Source organism: Trachypithecus francoisi, unplaced genomic scaffold (assembly GCF_009764315.1).
Source record: "Trachypithecus francoisi isolate TF-2019V2 unplaced genomic scaffold, Tfra_2.0 Lachesis_group2, whole genome shotgun sequence".
NCBI lineage: Eukaryota > Metazoa > Chordata > Mammalia > Primates > Cercopithecidae > Trachypithecus > Trachypithecus francoisi.
This window is the reverse complement of record NW_022681465.1, coordinates 154,633,929-154,660,862: the sequence shown is the minus strand read 5'-3', so window position 1 is coordinate 154,660,862 and position 26,934 is coordinate 154,633,929. Positions and strand designations below refer to the sequence as shown.

The 26,934-nt window shown below is 40.8% G+C and overlaps 1 protein-coding gene across 7 annotated transcripts in view; it reads right to left on the bottom strand.

Moving 5' to 3' along the window:
- KLHL3 (kelch like family member 3) overlaps nt 1-26,934 on the bottom strand; it is a 283,454-nt gene that overhangs the window by 21,993 nt on the left and 234,527 nt on the right. For all 7 annotated transcript variants that reach the window (XR_004430048.1, XM_033181127.1, XM_033181126.1 and 4 more), the window contains 2 exons: nt 22,445-22,561; nt 18,317-18,466 (listed from right to left, as the gene is read on the bottom strand). Coding sequence is in view for 6 of the 7 variants with exons in the window: in XM_033181127.1 (XP_033037018.1) it covers nt 18,317-18,466; nt 22,445-22,561 (267 nt within the window). In the remaining variant the exon portion in view is untranslated. The remainder of the gene's footprint in view (nt 1-18,316; nt 18,467-22,444; nt 22,562-26,934) is intronic.

Genomic DNA, 26,934 nt, shown 5'->3' with positions numbered 1-26,934 from the left:
TGGTACTTCCACATGGCTTATCGCCCAGGGTCTGTGGATGATCCAAGATGCCAGTTTACAGAGCTACATACATGGAGATGCTGCCCCTAGTCACCAACAGGTATGAGTATTCAAGAAAAGTCTAACAAGCATCTTCCCACAGAAACACAATCATAAGTTCTATTTCCCAAATGCCCCACTCAGGGCTATCTTGTGGGTGTGTGAAGCCACGTAGGGCATCATCCGTAATCTCAGTGTCCTCAAGATTGGGAATGGGAGGTGCTAAATCTTATATCAAAACAAACTTGAATATACTTTGAAAAAGAGTGCAGAATTTGGATGTATTTTTTAAACTATTATTCAAAAGTATTTCTGAATGCCTAGAATGTAGGGTGCACTTATGCACTGCAGTATAGAAAAAAATTGTGAAAAACTCCTGTGAGGTGGTTATTACAAAAGTTATTAAACTGATGATGTTCTGAAAACTAGTGCTAGCAGTCCTATTTCCACAAGTAAGGTAGTAGCTGCCACTGCCAGGCACCATGTGAAATGTGTTGTCATTTACTTGTCACCACAGCTGTGAGGTAGATATCATCATCCACATTGACAGACAGGAAAGTAAAGCTCAGAGATCACATTAAGTGGCCCAAGGTCACACAGCTAGGAATGTAGGCAGAGACTGAAATCCAAGTCTATCTGACAGAGGGTGAGGCCAGCCACCCCCGCACCTCCTGCTCTAGAGACAGGATCCAAGCAAACACAGCTTGTTGCATCTGTGTTTGTCAAAACACAGGTCACTTTCCATCAGTAAGTCATGAAATCAATTTAATGGATTATGACCAGCATATATATTTTTAAAAGTACAGAAAATATGATAATAAGAATATTATTTCATGAAATATTTGTTTTGGTTATACACACTTACATGTGTCTTCTGGATAGAAATTTAAATGCATTTTGTATTGCAAGGGCATGTCCAAAAACAATGAAAACTACTGCTCTGGTTAGGTTAATAGAACTGCAGTACTTAATTGTGGTATCACTGCTGTGACTTTGGTCACATGTTATTAATAAACAAAAATTAAAGTACCAGTTACCTATAGTTTACATATTTTAATAAACATGTGCAAATTCATAGCTGTCCCCACAATGATGTCACTCTCACTCAATGGCATTCCGATATGCTTTCTTGAGTGGAGAGAAAGGGTAGAAGTTACAACCAGCAAATTCATTTGATCATTACCTGTAGCTTGTCTTCTTTACCCAGTGGTTCTCAAACTTGAGCATACATCAGAATCACCTAGAGGACTTGTGAAAACACAAGCTGCTGGGCCCTGTCCCCAGAGTGTGATTCCGTGGATCTGGAGTGGAGCCCAGAGGCTGCCTTTCTAACAAGTTCCCAGGTGCTGCCGCTGCTGCCACTCTAGGGTTCATACTTTGAGAACTACCTTTTTAATCCACACTCTGTATGGATTTCCTGATGATATGCCACGAACAACTTTTGCCATCATGAATTATCATAGAGCTTTTTACTTCCCCATGATGTATTTGTGGGGAGAGAAGTGCCCATCAAACTCTGTGTGAACTCGCAGGAGCACATCCCTCAAATGAACACTTCCCACCATACGGGAGGCAAAGCCAGAGCTCACCACCATTACTACAGATCAATCTTTTATTCCCCAGTATTCCAGAAGAGGCTCACCCACTGCCATGTGGGTGGTCACTGGTCATCAGATTTAGTCCATAGCTGTCTGTCACCAAAAGTGGCTGACCAGTGTTCAAAAATTCAGATATCAGTTCTGACTTCTAAAGCATTCCAAAGGAACCCAGGACACAAAGCCCAGCCTCGAGCTGCTGCTGCTGCTGCTGCTGCTGCTTCCAGACAGAAACATTCTGTTCTTGACTTTCCTGGGTGCCTCAGTTCAGAGGGCCCACTGCCCTGTGTCAAGAGTAGCCTTTTTCAGAGTAAAGATGAATTCTACATTACTTTCCATCTGGAATTCTTTGCTTAGACAGGCATCCATGAACAGTTCAAGGGGGATGTTAATGAGCACAGCCCCTTGGCAAACTCCAGACAATGCCTAACCTACTCTTCAAGGGCAGAATTACGTGCTCGTAAATATGCCCAGAACTTGCATTGTCTTTCCGGTTTTGAGTTGGTAAAGCTAAACTGAAGGCAAATATTGCAAGATTTTCTTTGAAATCTGATTTCTGAAGCTGAGTGAGAATAAAAGCAGTTTTAAGTTTTCTTTCTGCAAGGACTTCAGGCACCCCACACCCTCCCACATGCTGTTCCCTGACTCGAAACCTTCTTCTCAACTCTGAGCACTCTGCCTTAACATCTGCTTATCTTTCAGGTCTCAGTTTACATGTTATTTCCTACAAATGGACTTCTGTAGCCTCCAAGTGAGAACTACACATCCGTCCTCTGAGATTTCACCTGCCCCGTGTGTTCTGCATTGTGCTGGACCATCAGTGACTTGCCTTTTGCGCCTCTAGACGGTGAGCCCTGCCTGGGCAGAAAATGTATCTGCCTCAGTCACCAAGATAACTCCATATATTTATGTTGCCAGGTAAAAGTGAGGGCTCAAGTATTTGTTTGGAATAAAGAATACGTGAATAAAAAGTAAACAGCACATGCAAGGAGTTAAACAACAATACAGAGTTTTTAAAAATGAAAAAAGAAACTAAACTAGAATGTCATTTTCTTTAGTTAAAATATTTTGGAACACCAGATTAAGATTCTGGAGACAGTGAGGAAAAAAACAAGCAAAATAAAAAGAGAAAGTGAGAGCTTTTTCCATCTTTTGACTCGACCACCAAAAGAAAGTTTGCTTATTCTTGGCATAAGCTATCCACCTTCTTTTGTAAATTAAAAAAAAAAAAAAAAAAAGGCAAAGTTTTCAGGAACCCTCACCATGCCCCAGAAACTATCTCCCACCATTCATATTGGAGAAAATCTACCACTCATCTCTGAGAATTTTCACAGAAACAGTGTTACAGAAATGCAAATTTCGTAATGTTAAATAAAGCCTCAGGAGAAAGACAAAAGTGATACACGACAGCTAGGTGCAGTGGCTCACACCTGTAATCCCAGTACTTTAGGTGGCAGAGGCGGGTGGATCTCTTGAGTCCAGGAGCTCAAGACCAGCCTGGGCAACACGGTGAAACCCTGTCTCTACAAAAAATACAAAAAACTAGCTGGGTGTTGTGGTGCATTGCCTGTAGCCCCAGCTCCTTGGAAGGCTGAGGTGGGAGAATCACCTGAGCCCAGGGTTTTGAGGCTACAGTGAGTTGTGATTGCAGCGCCACTGCACTCCAGTCTAGGCAACAGAGTGAGACCCTGTCTCAAAAAAATAAATAAATAAATAAGATACAAGATAAGGTTTTCAAAACAAACTTGCCTTTGAGCTCATAAAACCACTGGTAAGAGATGACTTTAAACATACGAAACTTGTACAACTATCTGAGAAAAGGAATTATGAGGTTTTGTGGGATAGGACCATCAGTTTCAGGGGTAGCTCAAGGCAGCGGGAAGAGCAGGTATACATCTGCTTCTCTCACAGGCATAGGAAACTCAATTTTTTTGTTTTATTTTTAGTTAACACATAATAGGTACACATATTTATGGGGTAGAGTGTGATGTTTGGATATATGCATACATTGGGTAATGATCAAATCAGGGTAATCAGCATATCTACCATCTCAAACACTTATTATTTCTTTGTGGTGAGAACATTCAAAATCCTCTCTTCTAGCTATTTTGAAATATACAATACATTATTGTTAACTAGAGTCATCCTACTGTGTAATAGAACTCCAGAAGGTATTCCTCCTATCTAACTGTAACACAGTATCCATTGATCAGCCCCATCTCCCTTTCCCCATCTCCCCTCCCTCCTCCCTTCCCCAGCCTCTGATAACCACTATTCTGCTCTCTACTTCTACGAGTTCGGCTGTTTTAGATTTCACATGTAAGTGAAATCATGTGGTGTTTGTCCTTCTATATGCCTGGGTTATTTCACTTAACATAATGTCCTCCAGGTTCATCCACGTTGTCACAAATGACAGGATTTCCTCTTTTTATTTATTTATTTATTTTGAGACGGAGTCTCGCTCTGTCACCAAGTCTGGAGTGCAATGGTAGGATCTTGGTTCACTGCAACCTGTACCTCCCGGGTTCAAGCAATTCTCCTGCCTCAGCCTCCCAAGTAGCTAAGATTACAGGTGCCCACCACCACACCCGGCTACTTTTCTGTATTTTTAGTAAAGACGGGGTTTCACCATGTTGGCCAGGCTGGTCTCAAACTCCTGACCTAAGGTGATCTACTCGCCTCAGCCTCCCAAAGTGCTGGGATTACAAGTGTGAGCCACTGTGCCCAGCCTTTTTATAGTTGAATAGTATATATACCACATTTTAAAACCCATTCATCTGTTGACAGGCACTTAGGTTGATTCTGTATTTTGGCTATTGTAAATACTGCTGAAATAAACATGAGAGTACAGCTATCTCTTTGACATGCTGATTTATTTTCTTTGGATACATACCCAGTATTGACCGCAGGGTCATATGGTAGTTCTATTTTTAATTTTTCCTGGATCCATACAACCAACCAATATAGAATCATGAAGAAACAGAAAACCCAAACAGACCAATAACAAGCAACAAGATTGAATCACTAATAAAAAGTCTGCTATCAAAGAAAAGCCCAGAACTTGACAGTTTCACTGCTGAATTCTACCAAACATTTAAAGAAGAACTAATACCAGTTATTCTCAAACTATTCTAAAATACCAAAAGGGAGGGAATCCTTCCAAATTCATTCTTTGAAGCCAGCACTCCTCTAATACCAAACTAGACAATGACACGACAAAAAAGAAAACTATAGACCGATATCCATGATGAACACAGATGCAAAAATCCACAACAAAATACTAGCAAGTGAAATTCAACAGCACATTGAAAAGACCATTCACCATGATCAAATGGATTCATCCTAGGGATGCAAGGATGGTTCAACACTACACAAATGAATAAAAATGATACATCACATTAACAGAATCAAAGACAAAAACCACATGATCATTTCAATAGATGCAGAAAAAGCATTTGATAAAACTCAACATCCCTTCATAATAAAATCTCTCAACAAATTAGAAATAGAAGGAAAGTAACTCAACATAATAAAGGCCATATATGAAAAACACACAGCTAAAATCATACTAGAAAGGGGAAAGTAGAAAGTTTTTCCTCTAAGAACTGGAACAAGACAAGGATGCCCACTTTCTCCACTTCTATCCAACATAGTACTGGAAGTCCTAGCCAGAGCAATCGGGCAAGAGAAAGAAATGAAGTACATTCAAATTGAAAGGAGAAAGTCAAACTGTACCTGCTTGCAGAGAATATGATCTTATATATTAAAAAGCCTAAAGATGCCACCAAAAAACTGTTCGAATGAATAAATGAGTTTATTTATTCATTATACACTAATAGCGAACTACTTGAAAAAGAAATAAAGAAAAAAAACTCATTAACAGTAGCTACAAAAAAATAAAATACCTAGGAATAAATTTAACCATGGAGGTAAAAGATCTCTACAATGAAAACTATAAAACATTGATGAAAGAAATTGAAGAGGACACAAACAAATGGAAAGATATCCCATGATCATGGATTGAAAGAATAAATAAGGATAAAATGCTCATACTACCTAAAGCAATCTACAGATTCAGTGTAATCCCCATCAAACTACCAATGACATTCTTCACAAAAAAATAGGAAAAAAAAAAATTCTAAAACTCTTATGGGACCACAAAGGATCCTGAATAGCCAAACTATCTAGAGTAAAAGGAACGAAGCTGGCGGCATCATGCTACCTGACTTCAAAATATACAGCAAAGCTAGAGTAACTAAAACATCATGGTACTGGCATAAAAACAGACACATAGATCAATGGAATAAATTAGAGAACCTAGAAATAAATCCACACATTTACAGCCAACTGATTTTCGACAAACGTGCCAAAAGCACACATTTGACAAGGTGTTAATATCCAAAATGTATAAGGAACTCAAACAACTAAATAACAGAAAAACAGATAATCTGATTCAAAAATGGGCAAAAAGATCTAAATAGATATTTCTCTAAAAAAGATATATGAATGACCAACAAGTGTATGAAAAAAATGTTCAACATTACTATTCATCCGGGAAATGCAAATGAAAACCACGAGACATCACCTCACCCCAATTAGAATGTCTACTGTAGAAAAGACAAAAGATAACAAATGCTGGCAAGGATGTGGAGAAAGAGGAACTCTTATGCCCTGCTGGTGGGAATGTAAATTAGTACAGCCCAGTATGGTCAAAAGAAATCCAATTTTTTGTTTGTTTGTTTGTTTGTTTGTTTTCCTTTTTTGTGGAGAACGGGGTCTCGCTGTATTACCCAGGCAGGTCTCGAACTCCTGGGCTCAAGCTATCCTCCCGCCTCTGCCTCCCTGAGAGCTGGGATTACAGGCGTGAGCCACTGCGCCCGGCCAAGAAATCCAATTTTTATGGTAGGTGTTGCAAGAAGCCATCATACATGGAGCACTATACCCACTATTGTGTTGATCATGCAGAGTAAAAAGAATAAATTTCTTATCATGAGTGCTAATGGATACTTGTTTCCATGGATACCTGATGTTAGCAACCAATTAGGCAAATATAAGTATTTCCCACAGTCTACACGTATCACATCTCTGAAATCACAAACTTCCAGCTACTTAAGAAGACCACAAGATGTCAGAGGAAGAGACCTGAACCATTCTCTCCTATATGCCCTCATTTTATATTTCAGAAACACTCAGACCCAGGAGTTCAACAAGCATGTTTCTTTCTTTCCCCAGCACTCCTAAACCCCAATATACTTAAGATTAATATGCCTTCATTAGAAATTAATCCAATCAGCTTATTTAATGATCACTATTTTTAACATTTATCTTTCAAGGTAACCCTGAGTAAGAACTATCAGTCATCTAGGAATCACAAACTAAAGAACTGGCTCTAGGTGAACAATTGTGCTAGACTGAACATAATTTAATCACTCTGGTGAACTGCAGCATAAGTAGGAGTTTGGCAGGGTGCCTCAGGGTTCTGATCCCAAGTCTTAACTGTCACTGTGTTGAAGGCTGCAGAAGTTCTGATGAATGGAGGTTCTCTGGTTGACAGAATATGAGTGAGCTGCACTCCACTGTAGCAGGGATGGTTATTAGATAACCTCCCAAGGAAAGCACTCTCATTTTGAAAAGTCAAATAGCCATTTATTTTAGGAAGACTAGTGAGCCCATGGAAAAGACTACCTGATTCCTTAGGAAGGAAATTTTACTCTCAGCATAACATTTTTTAAAATAAATATATAATTCTCTCTTGTTTACATAGATGATTCTGATTCCACCAGCGTGACTGTGGGATTGAAGGCATGTAGGTCCCTCCTCACTGAAATCACAACCACCCTGTGTCTGAGAGCCATTAGGTGCCAGAGACTAGCCAGGGAAAGGGACAATCCATGAAGAGAGTAGAGATTTCCAGCCTACGTGTAGATTAAGACCCTAGCCCTGGCCTCAAGACTACATAGGTCATTCAAATTTCCACTCAGGTGAAAGGAACAATCTGGGCTCTACACACTTTTTTCATCGGGCAAGAGTAGAATGTATGTCCAAACTCTCTTCTGTGACCGGTGAGCTGGGCAGAAGGCAGGCCCAGCCAGTCGGTCCCTCGGGCCAGGGCAGGAAGCGAGAGTCTCTCTTACCCTGGTGCGTGGGGCCGCAGGGCTAACACCAACAATTCATCCGAAGGAGCATGTCGAGGTTGAGCCAGAAGACTTGTCCAAGCAGGTTCCTGAGCAACAGTTGCTCTAGGCAAGTACTGATAGCAAGGTGCAGAGACAATGGGGGTCTGAGAACCAGGTAATATGAGGGCAAGGCCCGGCGGAGAGAAGAAGAGTGGAAAAAATGGGCTTTGGAATCAGACACATCCAGGCCCAAATATAGTATCAGCCCAGTCACTATATAACTGTGTGGCTATGAGCAAGACGTTTAACCTTCCTAAGCCTCATTTTCATAACTTGTAATATCAGGATAATAGGATGCTTCCCATATGGGTGTCAGGAGGCTTAAATGATATGAAGCACTTAGCACAATGCTTGCTAAACAGTAAACACTAAATGTTATCTGATTAACACCAGTGTCATTATTAGCTTTTAAGACAGGTGCTAAAAAAACAGATTCCCAATGAAAGGTGGAAAAGTATACTATGAACCTGTGAAGGGAGGGTAAGTACCACTAATTCTAGGGGTGATTATGGGGCTTTTTCAGGACCCCAGGGTGCTTGCCAGGGTGTGGACCAAGGCAGAAAGGGGCAGTGCCCATCCAGGGGCCTGGGCCAAATGAGAGGTCATCCCACCTACCCTGTCAACAGCTTCTTCCAACACCATCTACTGAAAGCAGGACAGCCCAACTCAGGAGCAAGCCACCTACTTCCAATCCAAATGGCGTTTCAGTAGCATTTTTAAAGAGCTGAATAGAGATGCCAACTGAACTGGAATGACAGTGAAAAGTGCCAGGTTCAGTACATTTCCAAAAGGTTCATTTGCATCTTCCTGAAACCTCATTTCCTTGCTGCCATCTGTGGAACAGGGTAATGTAGGAGACTTCTGAGTGGCTGGGAGGCAGCTTCGGGTTGTCCATGGCAACCCAGCCTCAGGGAAAGTGCTGGGCGGTGAATGTGTGGGAGCCAAGATGATGCTGTTAGCTGTTCCGGCTGGGATGTGTCAGTATGCTCTGTGCATATATGGCTCAGGAAAAACACGCTTATTAGCCTCTGCAGCTATCTCAAGCCAGAGTCCTGTTCCTCTCAGGGAAGGGACTTGGCTGGCAAACAGAGTTACTGCTGAGAATTACTGAATATAGTGCAAGTCTCTGCCACCACGTTATTTTTCAAGTTTGCTCTGCTAGAAAGCCTATCTGGACTGAATTTATGAAAGCCAAAAACAGCTTGCCCTTGGAATTCCTATGCCTGCTTCTCCAACTAGTCCAATTATCTCCTAATTTCTCCCTTCTTCTACTTATTTGGTTGTTCATGTATGTCTATCTTACTTTGTCAGAGAGACTTCTTAAAATTAAAAGTCCCCAAAGGACAGGAATCAGGTTTCTTTCAACACAGCATTCGGCTATAATGCTTTTGTGACATTTGGAAGCAATATAATAAAACAGTTTGGAGCGCAGGGCGTCAGGCCAGTCATCCTAGGCTTAAACCTCAACTCAGCCATTTACTAATTGTGCTTTAAAGACGGGTCACAAATTCTGTGATACTTCTACACTCAGACATGGAACTTAATACCTCTCCCCTTGAGTGTGGGCTAGACTTAGTGATTTATATCTAGCAAATAAAAGACAGAAGTGATGGGACATGGATTTTGACATTAGGTTATACAAAGACTACAGCTTCTGTTAGGTATGTGCTCTCATTTTCCTGCTCTAGAATCACTCTCTCTGGAAGAAAGCCAGCATGTCATGAGGACACTCAAGCAGCTTATGGAGAGGCCCACACGGCAAGAAGCAGGCCTGCCAGCAACCACACGAGTGAGCTTAGAATCAGATCCTCCCCAAACAAGCCTTGAAATAACTGCACCCCGACCAACAGCTTGACTGTATGACCCTGGGCCAAAAGGACCCAGCTAAGCCACTCCAGGATTCCTGACCATAGAAACTGTGGGATGACAGATGTTTACCGTGTTAAGCCATTAGAGTTAGCGTAATTTGTAATGCAGAAATAGATAACTAATGCATAATGAGTGGGTGACAGAACCCAAGGTCCAACTTCCTCATCTGCAAAATGGGGATAATTACAGTTATGAAAATCCTATGAGATACAAATATAAGTCACTTAGCCCAGTGGCTGGCACATGATAAGTGCTCAGTAATTGGTATCTGCTGTTATCATTATTGTGGGGATTATTATCATGTAGTGATTAAAAGCCCAGGCTTTGAGTCAGCCAGCCCTGGATTCAAGTCCTCACACTGCCACTTAAGAGCTGTAAAATCCTGGGCAAGTCACTCAGTCTTACTCAATCTCACTGAATCTTGGTTTTCTCCAACATTAAAGCCTCCAGAGTTGTAATAAAGACAAAATAAGATAATGGGCATTAAGTACTTAGGCTAACAATGCAAAGAAGCTGCTCAGTAATTAGTATTTAAACAATACTACTTGTATTATCATCAATACCTTCAGTGATGAAGACCAGGACAATTACCCAGAGAAGAAGATGCAAAGTACAAATTATTCTAAGTGGTCACCAGAAGATGTAAACCAGTTTTCTCCTGCAGTCACCTGAACCAGTTTCTGGATGTTCACTCTCACAGACAATTCGCATTTTACCTTGGAGACACAGCTCCTGTCAGCCCCTGCAGAAAGCTTTCCTTAACTCCTTACCCCTCTCTGTGCTCCCAGAGTGTTTTGCCTATACCCCTGTGGGGGCATTTACTCACTCCATTGTAATTATCCTTTCACAGCTGTTTCCCCTCCTTCTGGTCTGGGAGTCCCCTGGGGAAGAGACCAGTTCATATCAGCCTTCATGAATCCAGTACTTATCCCAGTGCCTGGCAATTAGTGGTTTCTCTATGGAAGTATGTTGGATGAGTGAATTAAAAAGTAATGAATTGGCCAGGCACGGTGGCTCACGCCTGTAATCCCAGCACTTTGGGAGGCTGAGGAGGGTGGATCACCAGAGGTCAGGAGTTTGAGACCAGCCTGACCAACATGGTGAAACCCCATCTCTACTAAAAATACAAAAAAACATAGCTGGGCATGGTGGCAGGCACCTGTAATCCCAGCTACTTGGGAGGCTGAGGCAGGAGAATCGCCTGAACCCGGGAGTCGGAGGTTGCAGTGAGCCAAGGTCGTGCCATTGCACTCCAGCCTGGGCAATAAGAGCAAAACTCCATCTCAAAAAAAAGTAATGAATTAATGCATACATGATTGTTTATAGCTGGATTTCAGAGAAAGAAAGAAGGAAGGAAGGAAGGAAGGAAAGAAGAAAAGGAAAGGAAAGGAAAGGAAAGGAAGGAAAAACAAAGAGCTTTACAACTCTTCAAATCCCCTAGAAACGACAATTGGATTCATTCTAATTTGGACTTGTAGGCTTGAATCAAACTAGGGTCAACCTACATTAGTGATCAAAGGAGGATATAAAGTAGGATATAAATCCTCACTAAAGCCATGTGAAAACACAGGTATGAATGCTGATAAGCCCATCAGGAAAAAATGAGGGGTAATATAAATGGTCAGTATTAAGTCTCTATGAGGTTATTTCATCTTTATTTAATGTATAAATACATTAAAGAAAATGTATTTCTTTAATTGAGGTCATGTGCCAAGGACACAGATGAGTAATGCCTGCTGCCATGGAACCTACAGTTGCGTTGAGGAGCTAACACTCTAGAAGACAGCCCAAAATGCCTGCCTGAAGCATTAGTCTGGGCTACTCAGTAATCTTCTGAAACTACTGTCCTTGTTGTTCAGAAAGCAATGAAGCCATCACCAACCTGACCTCTCCCCCATTAAATAACCTTTCTAAAGAATCACATTTCTACATATCAGCAATAAACAATTAGAAATTGGAATTTCAAAAGAAAACATTTACAATAGCATCTAAAACTATAAAATACCCAGGGCTATATCTAACAAAAGATACATAAGACCCATAAACTGAAAACTATACAACACTGATGAGAGAAATTACAGAAGACCCGCATAAATGGAGTTATACTGTGTTCATGGATCTAAATATTTAATATTATTAAGATGGTAGTTCCCCCATTTGATCTAGAGATTCAATATCATTCCAAGCAGAACCCCTACAAGCTTTTTTGGAGATAGACAAGTTGATTCTGAAATCTAATGGAAATGCAAAGGACCCAGACTCACAAAAACAACATTGAAGAACAAAACTGGAGGACTCATACTACCTAATTTCAAGACTTACTAGAAAGGTAGTAATCGAGGCAACATGGTATTGGTGTAAAGGTAGACAAACAGATAAAATGGAACAGAAGAGAGCCCAGAAATAGATGAACACATATACAGTCAATTATTTATAACAAAAGTAACAGGGTAATTCAATGGAGAACAGAGAATCTTCCCAAGAAATGGTGTGGAACAACTGGACATTCATATGCAAAACAAATGAGTCTTAGACTCTCACCTCATGCACCATATTAAAAAAAAAAAAAAAAAACTTCTCAAAATGGATCCATAGGCCTAAATGTAAAATGTAAAACTACTAGAAGAAAGTATAGGAGAAAATCTGTGACTTCAAATTAGGCAAAGATTTTTTTAGATAGAACACAAAATAAACCATAACAGAAAAAAAACTGAAAAACTTAAAACTTATGCTCTTCCAAGTACAGTACAGCCACCATGGGAAACAGTGTGAAACTTGCTCAAAAAAAATAAAAATAGAACTATCATGTAATCCAGCAATCCCATTATTGGGTATATATCCAAAGGAAATGAAATCAGTATGTCAGAGCGATACCTACTCTCATGTTCACTGCAGCATTAGTTGCAATAGCCAAGATGTGGAATCAAGCTAAATGTCCATCAACAGATGACTGCATAAAGAAACTGTGGTATACATACTTAGTAAAATACTATTTAGCCTTAAAAAAAGAAGGAAATCCTGTCACCGGTGACAATATGGATGAACCTGGAGGATATTACATTAAGTAAAATAAGCGGGGCACAAAAGGACAAATAACATACAATCTCATTCATACGCGGAATCTAAAAAAGTTAAACTCATAGAAGCAGAGAATAGAATGGTGGTTACCAAGGGATAGGGGAAGGGGTTGGCCAGGAAGATGTTGATCAAAGGATACGAAATTTCAGTGAGATGGGAGAAATACCTTCAAGAAGATTTATAGTACAACATGGTGACTATAGTTAATAACAATGTATTGTATTCTTGAAAATAGTTAAGAGAATAGATTTTGGCCGGGCGCAGTGGCTCAAGCCTGTAATCCCAGCACTTTGGGAGGCCGAGACGGGCAGATCACGAGGTCAGGAGATCGAGACCATCCTGGCTAACATGGTGAAACCCCGTCTCTACTAAAAAAATACCAAAAAAATTAGCCGGGCAAGGTGGCGGGCACCTGTAGTCTCAGCTACTCGGCAGGCTGAGGCAGGAGAATGGCATAAACCCGGGAGGCGGAGCTTGCAGTGAGCCGAGATCCGGCCACTGCACTCCAGCCTGGGCAACAGAGCGAGACTCCATCTCAAAAAAAAGAAAAAAAAAAAAAGAGAACAGATTTTAAGTGTTCTCACCACAAAAAAAAAATAAGTATATGAGGTAATACATATGTTAATTAGCTAAATTTAGCCATTCCACAATGTAACTATATTTCAAAACCTCATGTTGTACATGATAAATGCATATAACTTTTGTCAATTAAAAATTAGTTTAAAAACTATCTTCCAAAGATACTGCTAAGAAAATGAAAATATAAGGCACGGGTTGGGAGAAAATATTTGCACAATATATATCTTATTAAAGACTTGTATCCAGAATATATAAAGAACATTTACAACTCAATAAGAAAATAATAACCCAATTTTTCAAATGGGCAAAAGATTTTAACAGACACTTTACCAAAGAAGAAATATGGGTGGCAAATAAGCACATGAGAAAATCTTAACAGCATAGTGATTAGAGAGATGCATATTAAAACCATAGTGATATACCACCACATACCTACTAGAATGGCTAAAATTTTTTACAATAGATAAAGTCAAGTAGTAGCAGGACTGCAGAATAACAAACTCATATATTGCTGGTGGAAGTGCATAATAGTACAGCCATTTTCAAAAACAGTTTAGCAATTTCTTATAAAGTTAAACATATACTTACCATATAACCCAGCAATCCTACTCCTAGGTATTTACCCAAGAGAAATTAAAACATATGTCCACACAAAGATCTGTAAGTGAAATCACAGCAGCTTTATTTGTAATAGCCAAAAACGGGATACCCAAATGTCCACCAACTGGTGAATGAATAAATTATGGTCCATCCATACAATGGAATGTTACTTAGTGATAAAAAGGAATGAGCTCCTGATACATGCAACAACGGGGATGAATCTCAAATGCATTATGGTAAGAAAAAGAAGCCAAGCTCAAAGGACTACATACAGCATGATTCCATTTATATGACACTCTAGAAAAGGTAAAACCATAGGGACAGAAATCAGATCAGTAGTTGTCAGAGGCTGGGGGTAGAAGAAGAAAGAAGAGGACTGACTACAAAGCAGCCCATGGAAACTTTTTGTAGTGATTAAAATAATCTATGTTTTGATTGGGATGGTGGTTACATGATGGTGCATTTGTAAAATCTTATCACGTATCTCTAAAAAGTGTGAATTTTACTGCATATAAATTATTATACCTCAACTAATCTAAAAGAAAATAATCTCTTTAAACTGCTACCAAAACCTCAAAGCTGTTTCTCAGGAATCAGTTTGGTGTAAAAAGAAAAGCACGGATTTTGGAGTGAGACAGACCAAACCCCAGCACTGCACTTAGCCAGTACTTAACTGGGCAAATTTCTTAACCTCTCTGAGTAATCTCAGTAAAGTGGGGATATGAATAGTACAGACCTATTACTGTGATGATTTATTAAGACAGTACACGATCTGATAATCCCTAAGTAACCATTTCCCTCAGCATACCCCATTCATTCTTCAAGCCCTCAGTGGGGATCCCCTCACTAATTTAAATGCTCAAACAATGGTGATGAGAGTATAGTTTAAGAAGCAGGTTAAACAACATAACCTTAAATCATTCAAGGATTGAATACACGAGAACAACGAGACAAACAGCAGTGATGTCTTCTTTATTTCTTTCTTTAACAGATTCTAAGGAAGTCATGGTGTCAGTTGCCTGCAGAAGGCCCAGGAATCTAAATGTCTTCATTCAGAAAATAAATATATCTTAAGGAGTAGGGTAGACAGAAGGATGGCTTTGACCTCCTGAAACAAGGGGTAGACTCTTTCTCAACTATAGATTCAATCCCTAGGATGAAACAGGGGTGATGGTGGAGCAGCTCTCAGCATGTTTCGTCTAGGCTCAGGCACAAACTGGGCTTTAATTTTCAAACTATCTTTTTAGGGTATATGTGGTAAGAGCTAGACATGGAGTCCAGAAAAGGAGAAGTCACTAGGTATGGTTTCTACACAAAAAAGCTGGGCCAGCACTGAACCATTCCCTTAGCTCCAAGCTACACTCCTCAGGCAAAGATGTCATTCATCTGATATCATAGAGGATGAGAACCACAGCTTCCAAAGGGAAACGTCACAGACGGAACACCAGCTGAAAACCCAGGGAAGTAAAAATGCTAAATAAAAAGCAGTGCACTTAGAATCAACATTCTCAAGACATGAAGCTTGTGGAAACTTAGATCATAATAAAGATAGTATTCAAACCAATGGGGGAAGAGGGGAATTAATGAATAATATAACCTTGAGACAATTGGCTCATCATTTGCAATACAAATAAAACTGAATCCCTGCCCTCACTCCTTACACACACAAAATAATTCTAAGTGCATCAAAGATTCAAATGTAAAACAAAAATTATAAAAGTACTTGAAGAAAACATGGGGACATTCTTTAAATCATTTCAGAGTAAAGAAAATATTTCTAAACATGACACAAAACCCAAGCTATAAAGCAAAAGATAGATCAATTTGACTCCTTAAAAACTGGGGTTTTTTTGGACTAAAAAATTACTATAAACAAGGGACAAACTGCAAACTAAGAAAAAACATATTTGAAATATATACATTCAAAGGCCTACCTCTTTAATGTACAAAGAGCCTTTAAAAACTATAAATAAGGCCAGGCACAGTGGCTCACACCTATAATTCCAGCATTTTGGAAGGCCAACGTGGGTGGATTGCTTGAGCTCAGGAGTTGGAGACCAGCCTAGGCAACATGGCAAAAACCTCTCTCTACAAAAAAGTTAAAAGAAAAAAAATTAGCTGGGTGTGGTGGCACACACCTGCAGTCCCAGCTACTTGGGAGGCTGAGGTGGGAGGATCGCGTGAGCTTGGAAGGTTGAAGCTGAAGTGAGCTGAGATCACTCCACTGCACTCTGGCCTGGGTACAAGAGCAAGACTCTGCCTCAAGAAGAAAACAAAGGAATAAAAAATATTAATAAAAAATAACAATCTAACAGAAAAATGAGTTAGGGACATGAACAGAGAATTCTCCAAAATAGAAATACAACTGCCAATAACCATATGAAACCAAGATGAATCTCACTCCCAATGACAGAAATATGAACTCAAACAAGATGCCATCTTTTAAAGGATACAATAAAAAAAAAAAAAAGGAAATTACTGCAAAGCCCACCAGTAGAAGACTGTCCATAATATGTACATAATAGTGCATAAAATTAAGTACCAGGTACCATTACAATTTAAATGCTGATTTCACCTATACGATAATATTAAAAGCAATCTATACCACATGGCTGCATGGGGGGCAAATATTTCAATCTGTATAGTGATACACTGTACATTTGTATCTATCTGTGAAAAAGTGCACAGAGACATGTCTGAAAGAAAATTTTCCAAATAATAGCAGATTTCTTACCGTAGGAGACATTTCAAGTGACTTTTACTTAATTTCAAAATTGTAGTATCCTTTTAATAATCTACAATAAGCACATATGTCTATAATTAAAGAAAGCTAAGTTATTTTCATTTTGAAAGATATGAAGAAGTTTCTATGCAATATTCCAACCAAACAAAACAAAATGCATCAACCTGCAGTAAGACCAATGTCCAGCCAGACCAAGGCCTTGCCTTGCAGCTATGCCTTCTTCTAACCCGCACTAGGCAACATGAGGCCAGCAGGCAAGTATGCACTCTCAGGTTTACGAAGGTGAAGCCAGCTGCAGAACGGTATGGGTTCAGAAAACAGGTATGGAGAGTGATAAAGACTCAGTTCAAATGCTGATTCTACCACATTAGCTGTGTTGACCTTGGGCAAATAAATTAACTTCTCTGAACCTCAGTTTCCTCCTTTATAAAACTAGGATAACTACCTTTACGTTGTAGAGTTGTTGAAAAGATTAAATAAGATATTCAAGTGATAACCTCAGCACTCAATAAAGGTTAGCTGCTTGTATTATTATCTGGGACACTGAGACATTTGTTCACATTGCAACCAATATATTCCCCATGATCCAAGGTCATGGAGCAGAGGGGAAAGAAGGTCCTGCAAACCTCAGAGAATTCCAACACCTGGTCTTGGAAAACAACATGCTTCTCCAGCCACTGTGAAACCTTCCTGGAAGAAGCAGGCAGGGAGGATGGCAGCCAGCTGGAAAGAGGAGGAGGAGGAGGACAAAGCAAGAGCCTAAATAATTTCCTGGTGCTGCCTACTGTGTCATCAATGAGACAACATGACCCACTCCTCTCCTCCCACCTTTCCTCTTGGGTTGACTGATTCCTTCCCCCAGACATCAGCATGTTAGACTCCTAGAACAACTACTTTGGTGCCAAGCCAGACAGAACTTTAGGGATCAAGTGGAGCATCGTTCATTCTGTAGATAAGGAGCCTGAGGATCAGAGAGGAAAGGAGACTTGCAGGGAACCAAAGCAGCCAGCACACACCATAAACTCTAGATCTCTAGATCATGAGGTCCCCTCCTATGTCTTCCTTCCCTTTCCCTGGCTGCTCCCTCACAAATTCTCATTTCTCCCATTTCCTTCCTCTGCTTCATGACCTGTCAAACTCCTCAATTTGACAGGGTCCCTTTTCTCAGAACCCCTTTTCTTCCCTCTGGCAGCCCTAATTTTCCTTTTTGTCCTTCCCGGAAGTGGGGGAAAGAAACAGACTAGGACTATTCTAACTCAAAGAATGGCCTAGAAAGAGGAAGACTATGGCCATCACTAAGTGTAACCAACATAGCCATTCCTCTGCTTCCAACAGAAATAGAGCACAAGCCATGGTGTGAAATGAGAAGTCAGGGTGGGGGTGAGAGAGAGCTCTGAGTTATTCTCAAACCTCCCTGATGACACTGGAGGTTACCTTGAAACTCTTAGGAAAGGAAGACCCCAGAAGAGAGAGGTACCAGCAGATTCAAGAGGAACCAGCAGACTCCATCTCCTTGGTTGTAAATGCAACCCAGATGCAGGGCAGCCATGGGTGAGGAAAGACTTGGAGGCAGGAGAGGAAGGCTACTTTCCCAGGGCACACTCCTGACTCTTGGCGGTTACTGGGCTGGGGCTTACCTTGGGAAGGCTGACTGGAGTCCTGGGCTTGGTCCTTGGGTTCTTAATCAATAGCCTCTGATCCAGAGGGAGCAGATGGTATTTCATGGCCTCAATGAGGAAGTCTTTACAGGTGTTGTTATTCTTTATCAAAGTTTCTTCTTCAACTGTCTAGAGGTAATAATCCATGGGTGATCCTGGAGCAGAGCTCAGCCACATTTCCCAAGCTTTCACCCTGGGCTCAGTCATTCCTGCACTCCCACACTCATTCACTCCTTCACCACATCATCTCAGACCCAAAGAGTTACAACTTACTGCTCACCTCCTGAATTTTAAGAACACAGTGGGATAAGGGATCAAGCTCTGGCATTAGACCGGATCTACTACTTAACATCTCTGATCCTCAGTTTCCTCATCTGTAAAATGGGCATATTAAAGGTATCTACAACCTGACTAGTTTTGTTTGTTTTGAGGCTTAAATGAGTTTATGCAAAACAAAAGACAAGTAGCCATGCTGAAAGCCTCTAACCACATTTCTCCTGATTTGAATGCATTATAATGTTAGGACAAACAGATATCTGAGAGGAGGAGTGAGGGGAAAGAGGAAAGGGTGTGGGAGCCATCAGGCAACCTTTGGAGGCATTGAGTAAAATAAGCTTGCCAAGGAGAAAGATTCATATTTGTTGCCTTATAGTGAAGGTCTCAGGGCAGAAAATTGGCCAGTGAGGCTCTTTCTAACAGAGTAACAACATCAGAGCAGAAAAATTATCCTGCACAAAGTCCCACCTATTGACCTCCCCTAGGACTCCATCTAAGCTGGGGCTCTGACTTCTTCACCTCCTATTCCAGCGCTTAGGACCTAAGCAAGTGCTCAGCAAATGTAACCCTAAAGGTTTCATGAGCAAGACCAAGCATGAAGCCACTCGGTGCTCTAACTCTCGAATCTCCACATTTTGGCCCAGGTCAGATCACTGTGTGGTATATCTGGAATGGGCAGTGTGGTCTTCTGAGGCTGCTTTGTGTTAGGAAAGATCAATTCTATTCAACAGCTCACACTGATTGAATGTCTCCTGGCTGGGCAGTCCTGTGCTGGTCTCCAAGAAGAAAACTGATAAACAAGACAAAATTTCTGACCCTGAAGACTTCAAGTCCAGTCAGAGAATGAGAAGGGCCTCCCACCTCAATTATCTCAGCCCTCAAGTCAGTGAGGCACAAGGCATGACTGAGCCTCTCCTGGGTCCCAATCTGTCACTAGGAATGAAAGCATGGCCAGGGCCATCACCTGCTGGGCAGCATTAGAGCTGGCAGGGAAAAAACGATTGGCAAGAGAAGGCCTATGTGTACCTCTGACCACCTCCCCCCCAAGAGACAGTCCCCAAGAACTGTTTTCCTTGGAAGGTGTTTTTTTTTCCCCCTCCCAGTAAGGAACTGAGTCAGCTTGAGACAAATCATAAACTTCTAGGGTCAATTACAAAATGAAAAGGGTGGGAGATGATGTCTAAAAAAGCTTAGAAGGAAGGAGAAATGCATGAGCAGCTATTTCTCCAGAAGAACTTACTCAGCTTGAATTAAAAGTTCTCTTGGAAAATTAGTGCTTCGTGGGTACAAGAGTTTCAACTTTGGGGGTGATGAAAAACTTTTGGTAATCTTTATAGTAATGGTTGTACTGAATTGTGAATCTAATGAATGCCTCTAAATTGTACACTTAAAAATGGTTAAAATAACAGTTTACGTTATATATATCACAATATATTATATATTTAGTACAATATTTTAAATGCTGAGTAAAAGCCTAATAAATGCTACCTTTTGTGAAAGAAAAAAAAAAAAAACCTCTCCCAGAGGTCAGGCAGCATTGGTGGAGGTCTACCCAGGGCTTTCCTTTCCTCCTCCTCCTCCTCCTCCCCACCACCATCAGCCATCCCAGCAATTATACTCATTTGAAGTTTCAAAGTCAAATGAATGTTAATGAAACATCCTCTTCCAAAGGTGTTCACTCTGAGAGGCCTGATAAAAGGCCTTTCTGAAAAAAGGGCGAAAGGAGGAGGAGTCCCACACAACAGTTCTCATGCCCATTGCCTCCAACCCCCTTCTTTTCCAGATCTAAATTCTACTTTGGCATAATAACCCAAGAACCATTTCCTAATGGTGACGTTTGTTAACTTTCAGTTGTGGATGCCTGATGGGAGTTTGTGACCAAGGGTCTCTAAGGTGCTTTAGCTTTCTCTGGAACCCAGGTCCCCAGGTCGCCAACCTTCCCTGTGGAAGCGAGACTATGCTGGAGTCCAGGTGCCTCCTCCACCTCCGGCCAGCTTCCCACAGGACAGTGGGAGGTTTGACTGACACTGGATGCTCAGGCCGGTTCACTCCCTCTGCTTAGGGGACCTTTTCTACAGGAAAGATATGCTGCCACCAGGTGGCAGTGGTACCACCCAAAGTAGCATGCATGCCCCATTTAAGAGCTTGCAAGCATATCCCTCAGCACCTGAGGAGGCTGAAGTAAGGCGATTCAGGGAACATTTCACTACCCCTCATACCTGCGATCAACAAGCGTTACCAGCAGAGGAGTTTACACATGCTCATGAGGATGCCGTGTCACCTGCTACTAAGAATCACCGCAGTGGTCACAAAGAGTACAGAGTACGATCAGCAACATTCACTGAACACTATATTATAGGCCTTACATGGATCATCTCATTTTATTGTTTATCCCCAAACAATCCTATAAAGCAAGTGCCATTTTTTCCAGAGGAGAAAACTGAGGTTTAAAAAGGTTAAGTATGTACCTGGTATTATATGGCTGGAAAGTAACAAGAGCTGGTCTGCTGGGCTGCTGGGCTGCTAAACCTCCTCTTTATCCTTGCATCACACCTTCCCCTTCCTTCCAGAGACTCCTTGGAGACAGCTGAGGGCTAACCTGCTGTCTCAATGTTTTGTTTTGTTCATATATTTTAAGGTTTATTCTCTGCTTATAAAAGTGTCTAATGCCATTTACTATATAAAATAAGTCACGTGCCGGGCGCGGTGGCTCAAGCCTGTAATCCTAGCACTTTGGGAGGCCGAGACGGGCGGATCACAAGGTCAGGAGATCGAGACCATCCTGGCTAATACGGTGAAACTCCGTCTCTACTAAAGAATACAAAAAACTAGCCGGGCGACGAGGCGGGTGCCTGTAGTCCCAGCTACTTGGGAGGCGGAGGCAGGAGAATGGCGTGAACCTGGGAGGCGGAGCTTGCAGTGAGCTGAGATCCGGCCACCGCACTCCAGCCTGGGCGACAGAGCCAGACTCCGTCTCAAAAAAAAAATAATAAAAATAAAATAAAATAAAATAAAATAAAATAAGTCACATAATGGGTAAGCAGAAAAGAGCATATCAATGGTGGCAGCTAGCTTAGTGGAAGAACTATGCACTGCAGAGCCAGACTGACATGGAGTTGAATCCTGAGCCTCCCTAAGGCTGGAGACCCCTGATAAATCCCAACCTCCACAAGCCTCAAGGCCTACATGTGTAAAAAAGGAGTTACAATCTTTGCCCCTCAGGGCTATTATAAGGATTAAATGAGAAAACATATGGCACCATAAGGGAACCCCATAATTCTTAATTTTTCTTTCCTCTTCAGAGGAAGTAGAAGCACTGTGTATTCTAGGCACCCAGTTTTTACAGTCTTGAATTTGGCTTCAAGTTGCCTAAAACTAAGACAAAAAGGGAACATAGAAACATTGTGGACATGACCCTTCTTGCTTCGGTCCTCTACAACAAAGGCAGCTAACTTTCATGGAACATTTGTTACCCCAGGCTCCATGCTAAACAGCTGACTTGCACACTCTACTCCTTTAGTCCCTACAAGAACCCTGCTGGGCTCTACTGTAATATCTGTTCTATGGAAGAAAAACTGAGGCTTGAAGAGGTTAAATAAAAATCCAAAACTAATAAGCAGCGGAGCAGAGACTGAAACCTAAGTGTCCTATTTTCAAGCCTATGATCTTAAACTTTACAACACCTAACACTTAACCCAGTGGATTGGTTCCCTCAGCACATACGGAAGACCCACTAAACCCCTCGACTACTCCATCCAACCAGGGTTGCCCATTGCTATTCCCAGAGGCCTGGGTGAACACAGAAGTGCTTGGCTCTTATACAACACTCACTTGGACTAGGTAGTCCCTAGGTAAGAGAGGAAGCCGGACATGTTCCATCAGCTTTGCCATGTGCTCCAAACGGGTTTCTTTCTCATAATTGATCCATGAAATCACAGCTTCAAACACCTATAAAGAAAAGCAACATGGGCAACTTCAATAAAGAGATAAAAGCTTTCAAACAACCCTCAATCTGTTAAAAAAAAAAAAAAAAAAAAAAGGAGAAAAAGTTATGAGTCATCCACAAAGGTGTTTAATTAATCTGAGACTCATATTTAAAATAAAAACAGAAAGCGTTGGTTTACTTGCTGGCCTCAGAGAGTGATCACACACACACTCTACACACACAGACACACAGACACACACACACACACACACACACACACACACACACAAGGACAAACCTGCTATCCCAAATGTAGAATCATCCTGGTTCATTCTAAAATAAAAACCTGTTCCAATAGTTATTTAAGGGTAAAAACACACAGCAGTAACTGTGAACCAAATTTATAGAGGCTGCTCAGGAAGATCAGACCCTGGGAGCAATGTCATCATCCCCCCATGCCTCCATTTCCTCACTTATGTCCCATGTAAAGTTAATGCAGAATAAAAACAGTAAGAATGCCCTCTGCCCAAAGCTGGCTGTGATGGTCACTGTGACACTGAATGACAAGGAATGGCAAACATTTCTCCTTGAGGAGAGATTTCATTTCTATGCAAATCAAAACTAGAGGGCTTAGAACCAAAAAGGCAGACCTATACTTTGGATGTTCACTCTACTCAAGGATAAGTCCAAATTCAAACCCTATGCCACCACACACACACAGGCAGATAAAATTCAACGTTGGAGGGGCCATGGGGAAACCAGCAGTGTCTGCAAAAATTTCATTAATAATGCTTTTTAAGAGGGGAGGGAAGTATTGGCAATATCGATCAAAATTTTAAATATGCATACTCGTTGACTTTAAAATACCACTTCTGGCCGGACGCAGTGGCTCACGCCTGTAATCCCAGCACTTTGGGAGGCTGAGGCAGGCGGATCATGAGGTCAGGAGATCGAGACCATCCTGGCTAACACGGTGAAACCCTGTCTCTACTAAAAATACGAAAAAAATTAGCTAGGCATGGTGGCGGGCGCCTGTAGTCCCAGCTACTAGGGAGGCTGAGGCAGGAGAATGGTGTGAACCTGGGAGGCGGAGCTTGCAGTGAGCCGAGATCGTGCCACTGCACTCCTGCCTGGGTGACAGAGCGAGATTCCATCTCAAAAAAATAAATAAATAAAATAAAATAAATTAAAATACCACTTCTAGAGCTCTAGCCTATACTCATATCAGTGTAAGAGAACAGAATATGTGCTCCAAGATCTTTGCTGCAGCACGGTTGTAACGGGATAAAAAAATGAAACCATCTAAAGCCCACTAATGGAGAAATTATTAAAGGAGTATCAATACCATTAGATACACTTATCCCTCAGCATCCTTGGGGCACTGGGTTTTTCTTGTTTGTTTGTTTGTTTTTGTTGTCGTTCTTACTCTGTTGCCCAGGCTGGAGTGCAGTGGCACAATCTGGGCTCACTGCAACCTCCGCCTCCTGGGTTCAAGTGATTGTCCCGTCTCAGCCTCCCTAGTAGCTGGGATTACAGGCGTGCACCACCACACCCGGCTAATTTTTGTATTTTTAATAGAGACGGGGTTTCACCATGTTGGCCAGGCTGGTCTCAAACTCCTGACCTCAAGTGATCTGCCTGCCTCAGCCTTCCAAAGTGCTGGGATTACAAGCATGAGCCACCATGCCCAGCCTCAGGGCACTGGTTCTACAACCACCCATAGGTACCAACATCTGCCAATGTTCAGGTCCCTTATATAAAATGGCATAGTATTTGCATATAACCTCCACACATCCTCCCATATACTTTAAATCACCCTTCCATATACTTTAAATACTTTAAATATATATATTAAAGTATATAAATAATAAATATACTTTAAATAATTATAAAAGATTGCTTATAATACCTAATATAACACCCATACATCACTTCGTGCAAGTGGATTCTACGTAGTACTTGGTGTTGCAGCAAATTCAAATTTTGCTTTTCAGAACTTTATGGAATTTTTTTCTTCTGAGTATTTTCTTATTTGAATCCATGATATGGAACTCATGGATACAGAGTGCCAACTCTATTTTCAGCTATTAAAAAGAAGAAAGCAAACATCTTCTTACATGTGATTAGAGAAGACACGTCAAAAAGAGCCAGCTGGATGGGGCTTTCAATGCCAATATTTGGGACAATTTAAATATCAAAGAGAATAATGAAGAAATCAGATCAGTGCTGCCACTTTGAGGGGAAGGGGGGTCAGGGAATGACTGAAAAAGATTCAAAGGAAACTTTTTGTGGTTTAGGGTGGGCATTACATGGGCATATATGTTTGTCAAAACTAATCAAATTGTGTATTTAATATCCATATGCCTCAATATAAAATATTCTTAATTTTTTAAAAAAAATTATAATATGGCCAGGTGTGGTGGCTCATACCCATAATCCCAACATTTTGGGAGGCCAAGGCAGGCAGATCGCTTGAGCCCAGGAGTTCAAGACCAGCCTGGGCAACATGGAAAAATCCTATCTCTACAAGATACAAAAATTAGCCAGGCATGGTGGTGCATGCCTATAGTCCCAGCTACTAGGGAGGCTGAGGTGGGAGGATTGTTTGAGCATGGGAGGTCGAGGCTACAGTGTGCCATGAGTATACCACTGCACTCTAACCTGGGAGACAAAGTGAGACCCTGTCTCAAAAAATGATAATAATAATTTTTTAAAAAATTCATGAGCCCATATGAATACTAAAAAAATATTAAGAAGGTCTCTTCTTTTAAAAAAAAAAAATGCCTGAAAAAGGAATGATGGAATTAGAAAAACACCATTTCTGCAATACCACCAATGTAATAACTGATTGAACAAAGATCACCAATGGATGCTAAAATCAAGTTGTTAAAGGCCAGGTGCAGTGGCTTACACCCGTAATCCCAGCACTTTGGGAGGCCAAAGTGGGAGCCCAGGAGTTTGAGACCAGCCTGAGAAACTTAGCAAGACCCCATCTCTACAAAAAAAAAAAAAAAAATCAGTCAGGCATGTTGGCACGTGTCTGTAGTCCCAGCTGCTTGAGAGGCTGAGGCGGGAGGATCACTTGATCCCAGGAGGTTGAAGCTGCAGTGAGCTGTAACCATGCCACTGCACTCCAGCCTGGGCAACACAGCAAGAGTCTATCTTTAAAAAAATAATAATAATGAAGTTGTTGGATGGGGAAACATTCACAATTCTCAAGGAATCACCCAAGAGATTACATATCACTTACGTGGAGGGAAAATATCCTCAAATAGAGAGATCTGATAGACAATACCTTAAACAAGGGACCAAATTTACCACCACCAATAAGAGGACAAACTTATATTCCTGATTGTGATTTAATGGAAAAGACACAGTATCTCCTAAGTACAATTCTTCCTAAAATACTAATATATAACCTGAATTTTACAGTGAGGAGATGATCAGACAACTCTATGTTTGCAACATTCTACAGGTTGGCTAGCCTGGATTTTCAAAACTATTAATACTATGCAAGACAAAAAAAGATAGGGAGACAGTTCTAGATTAGAGAGATTTATAGACAAGGTAACTAAATGCAGTGCATAAATCTTAATTAGATTATGGCTCTAAAAGAAATAGCCATAAATGACTTTTGGGGGGCTATTAGGAAAATGTGAATAACTACTAGATAATACTGCTAGATCAATATTAAATTTCATTGGTATGATAATTGCCTTGATGGCTAGAAAAGAGAATTTTTCTTCATTCTTAAGAGATACATGCTAAAATATTTAGGGGTAAATGTCATAATGTCTGCAATTTACCATCCAATGATTCAGCAAAATGAAAGATTAAATCTAGAGAGATAAAGTAAATGAAGCAAAATGTTAATGGTGAGTTTAGGTAAAGACTACATGAATGTTCATTCTTTCAAACCTACAAGAGGTTTTTAATTTTTCAGAATAAGAAGTGTAAGGGAGAAGAAAATAAATTCTAAGGGAAAAAACTACAACAAAATTTATAGGATTGCAGAAAGTTGAAATGAAAGCTTTATCTGCCAAGGGGAAAAAAGGACTCCAATTTTTCTTAACCTGAGGACACTTTTTTGTGTTAATATACTAATGATGCTTTGCCCCTGTTTCCTAATTATACACTTAAGTCAGGCTGGACATAACTTGAATTTGGCAAGGAAAGGAAAGGGAAGGGGAAAAGGGAAGGGAAAGGGAAAGGAAGGGAAGGGAGCAGAAAAGGAAAGGGGTAGTACGTATGTATAGTTTGCTCCTATTTCTACATAAAATAACCTATATATGTACAAACATAAGCACATACACCATAGAAATCCTTGTCTAGTTCATTTTTTATTAGGAACTCTCATCGAGCTATGTTCCTCACCCTCACAGCATTGTTTGAATGA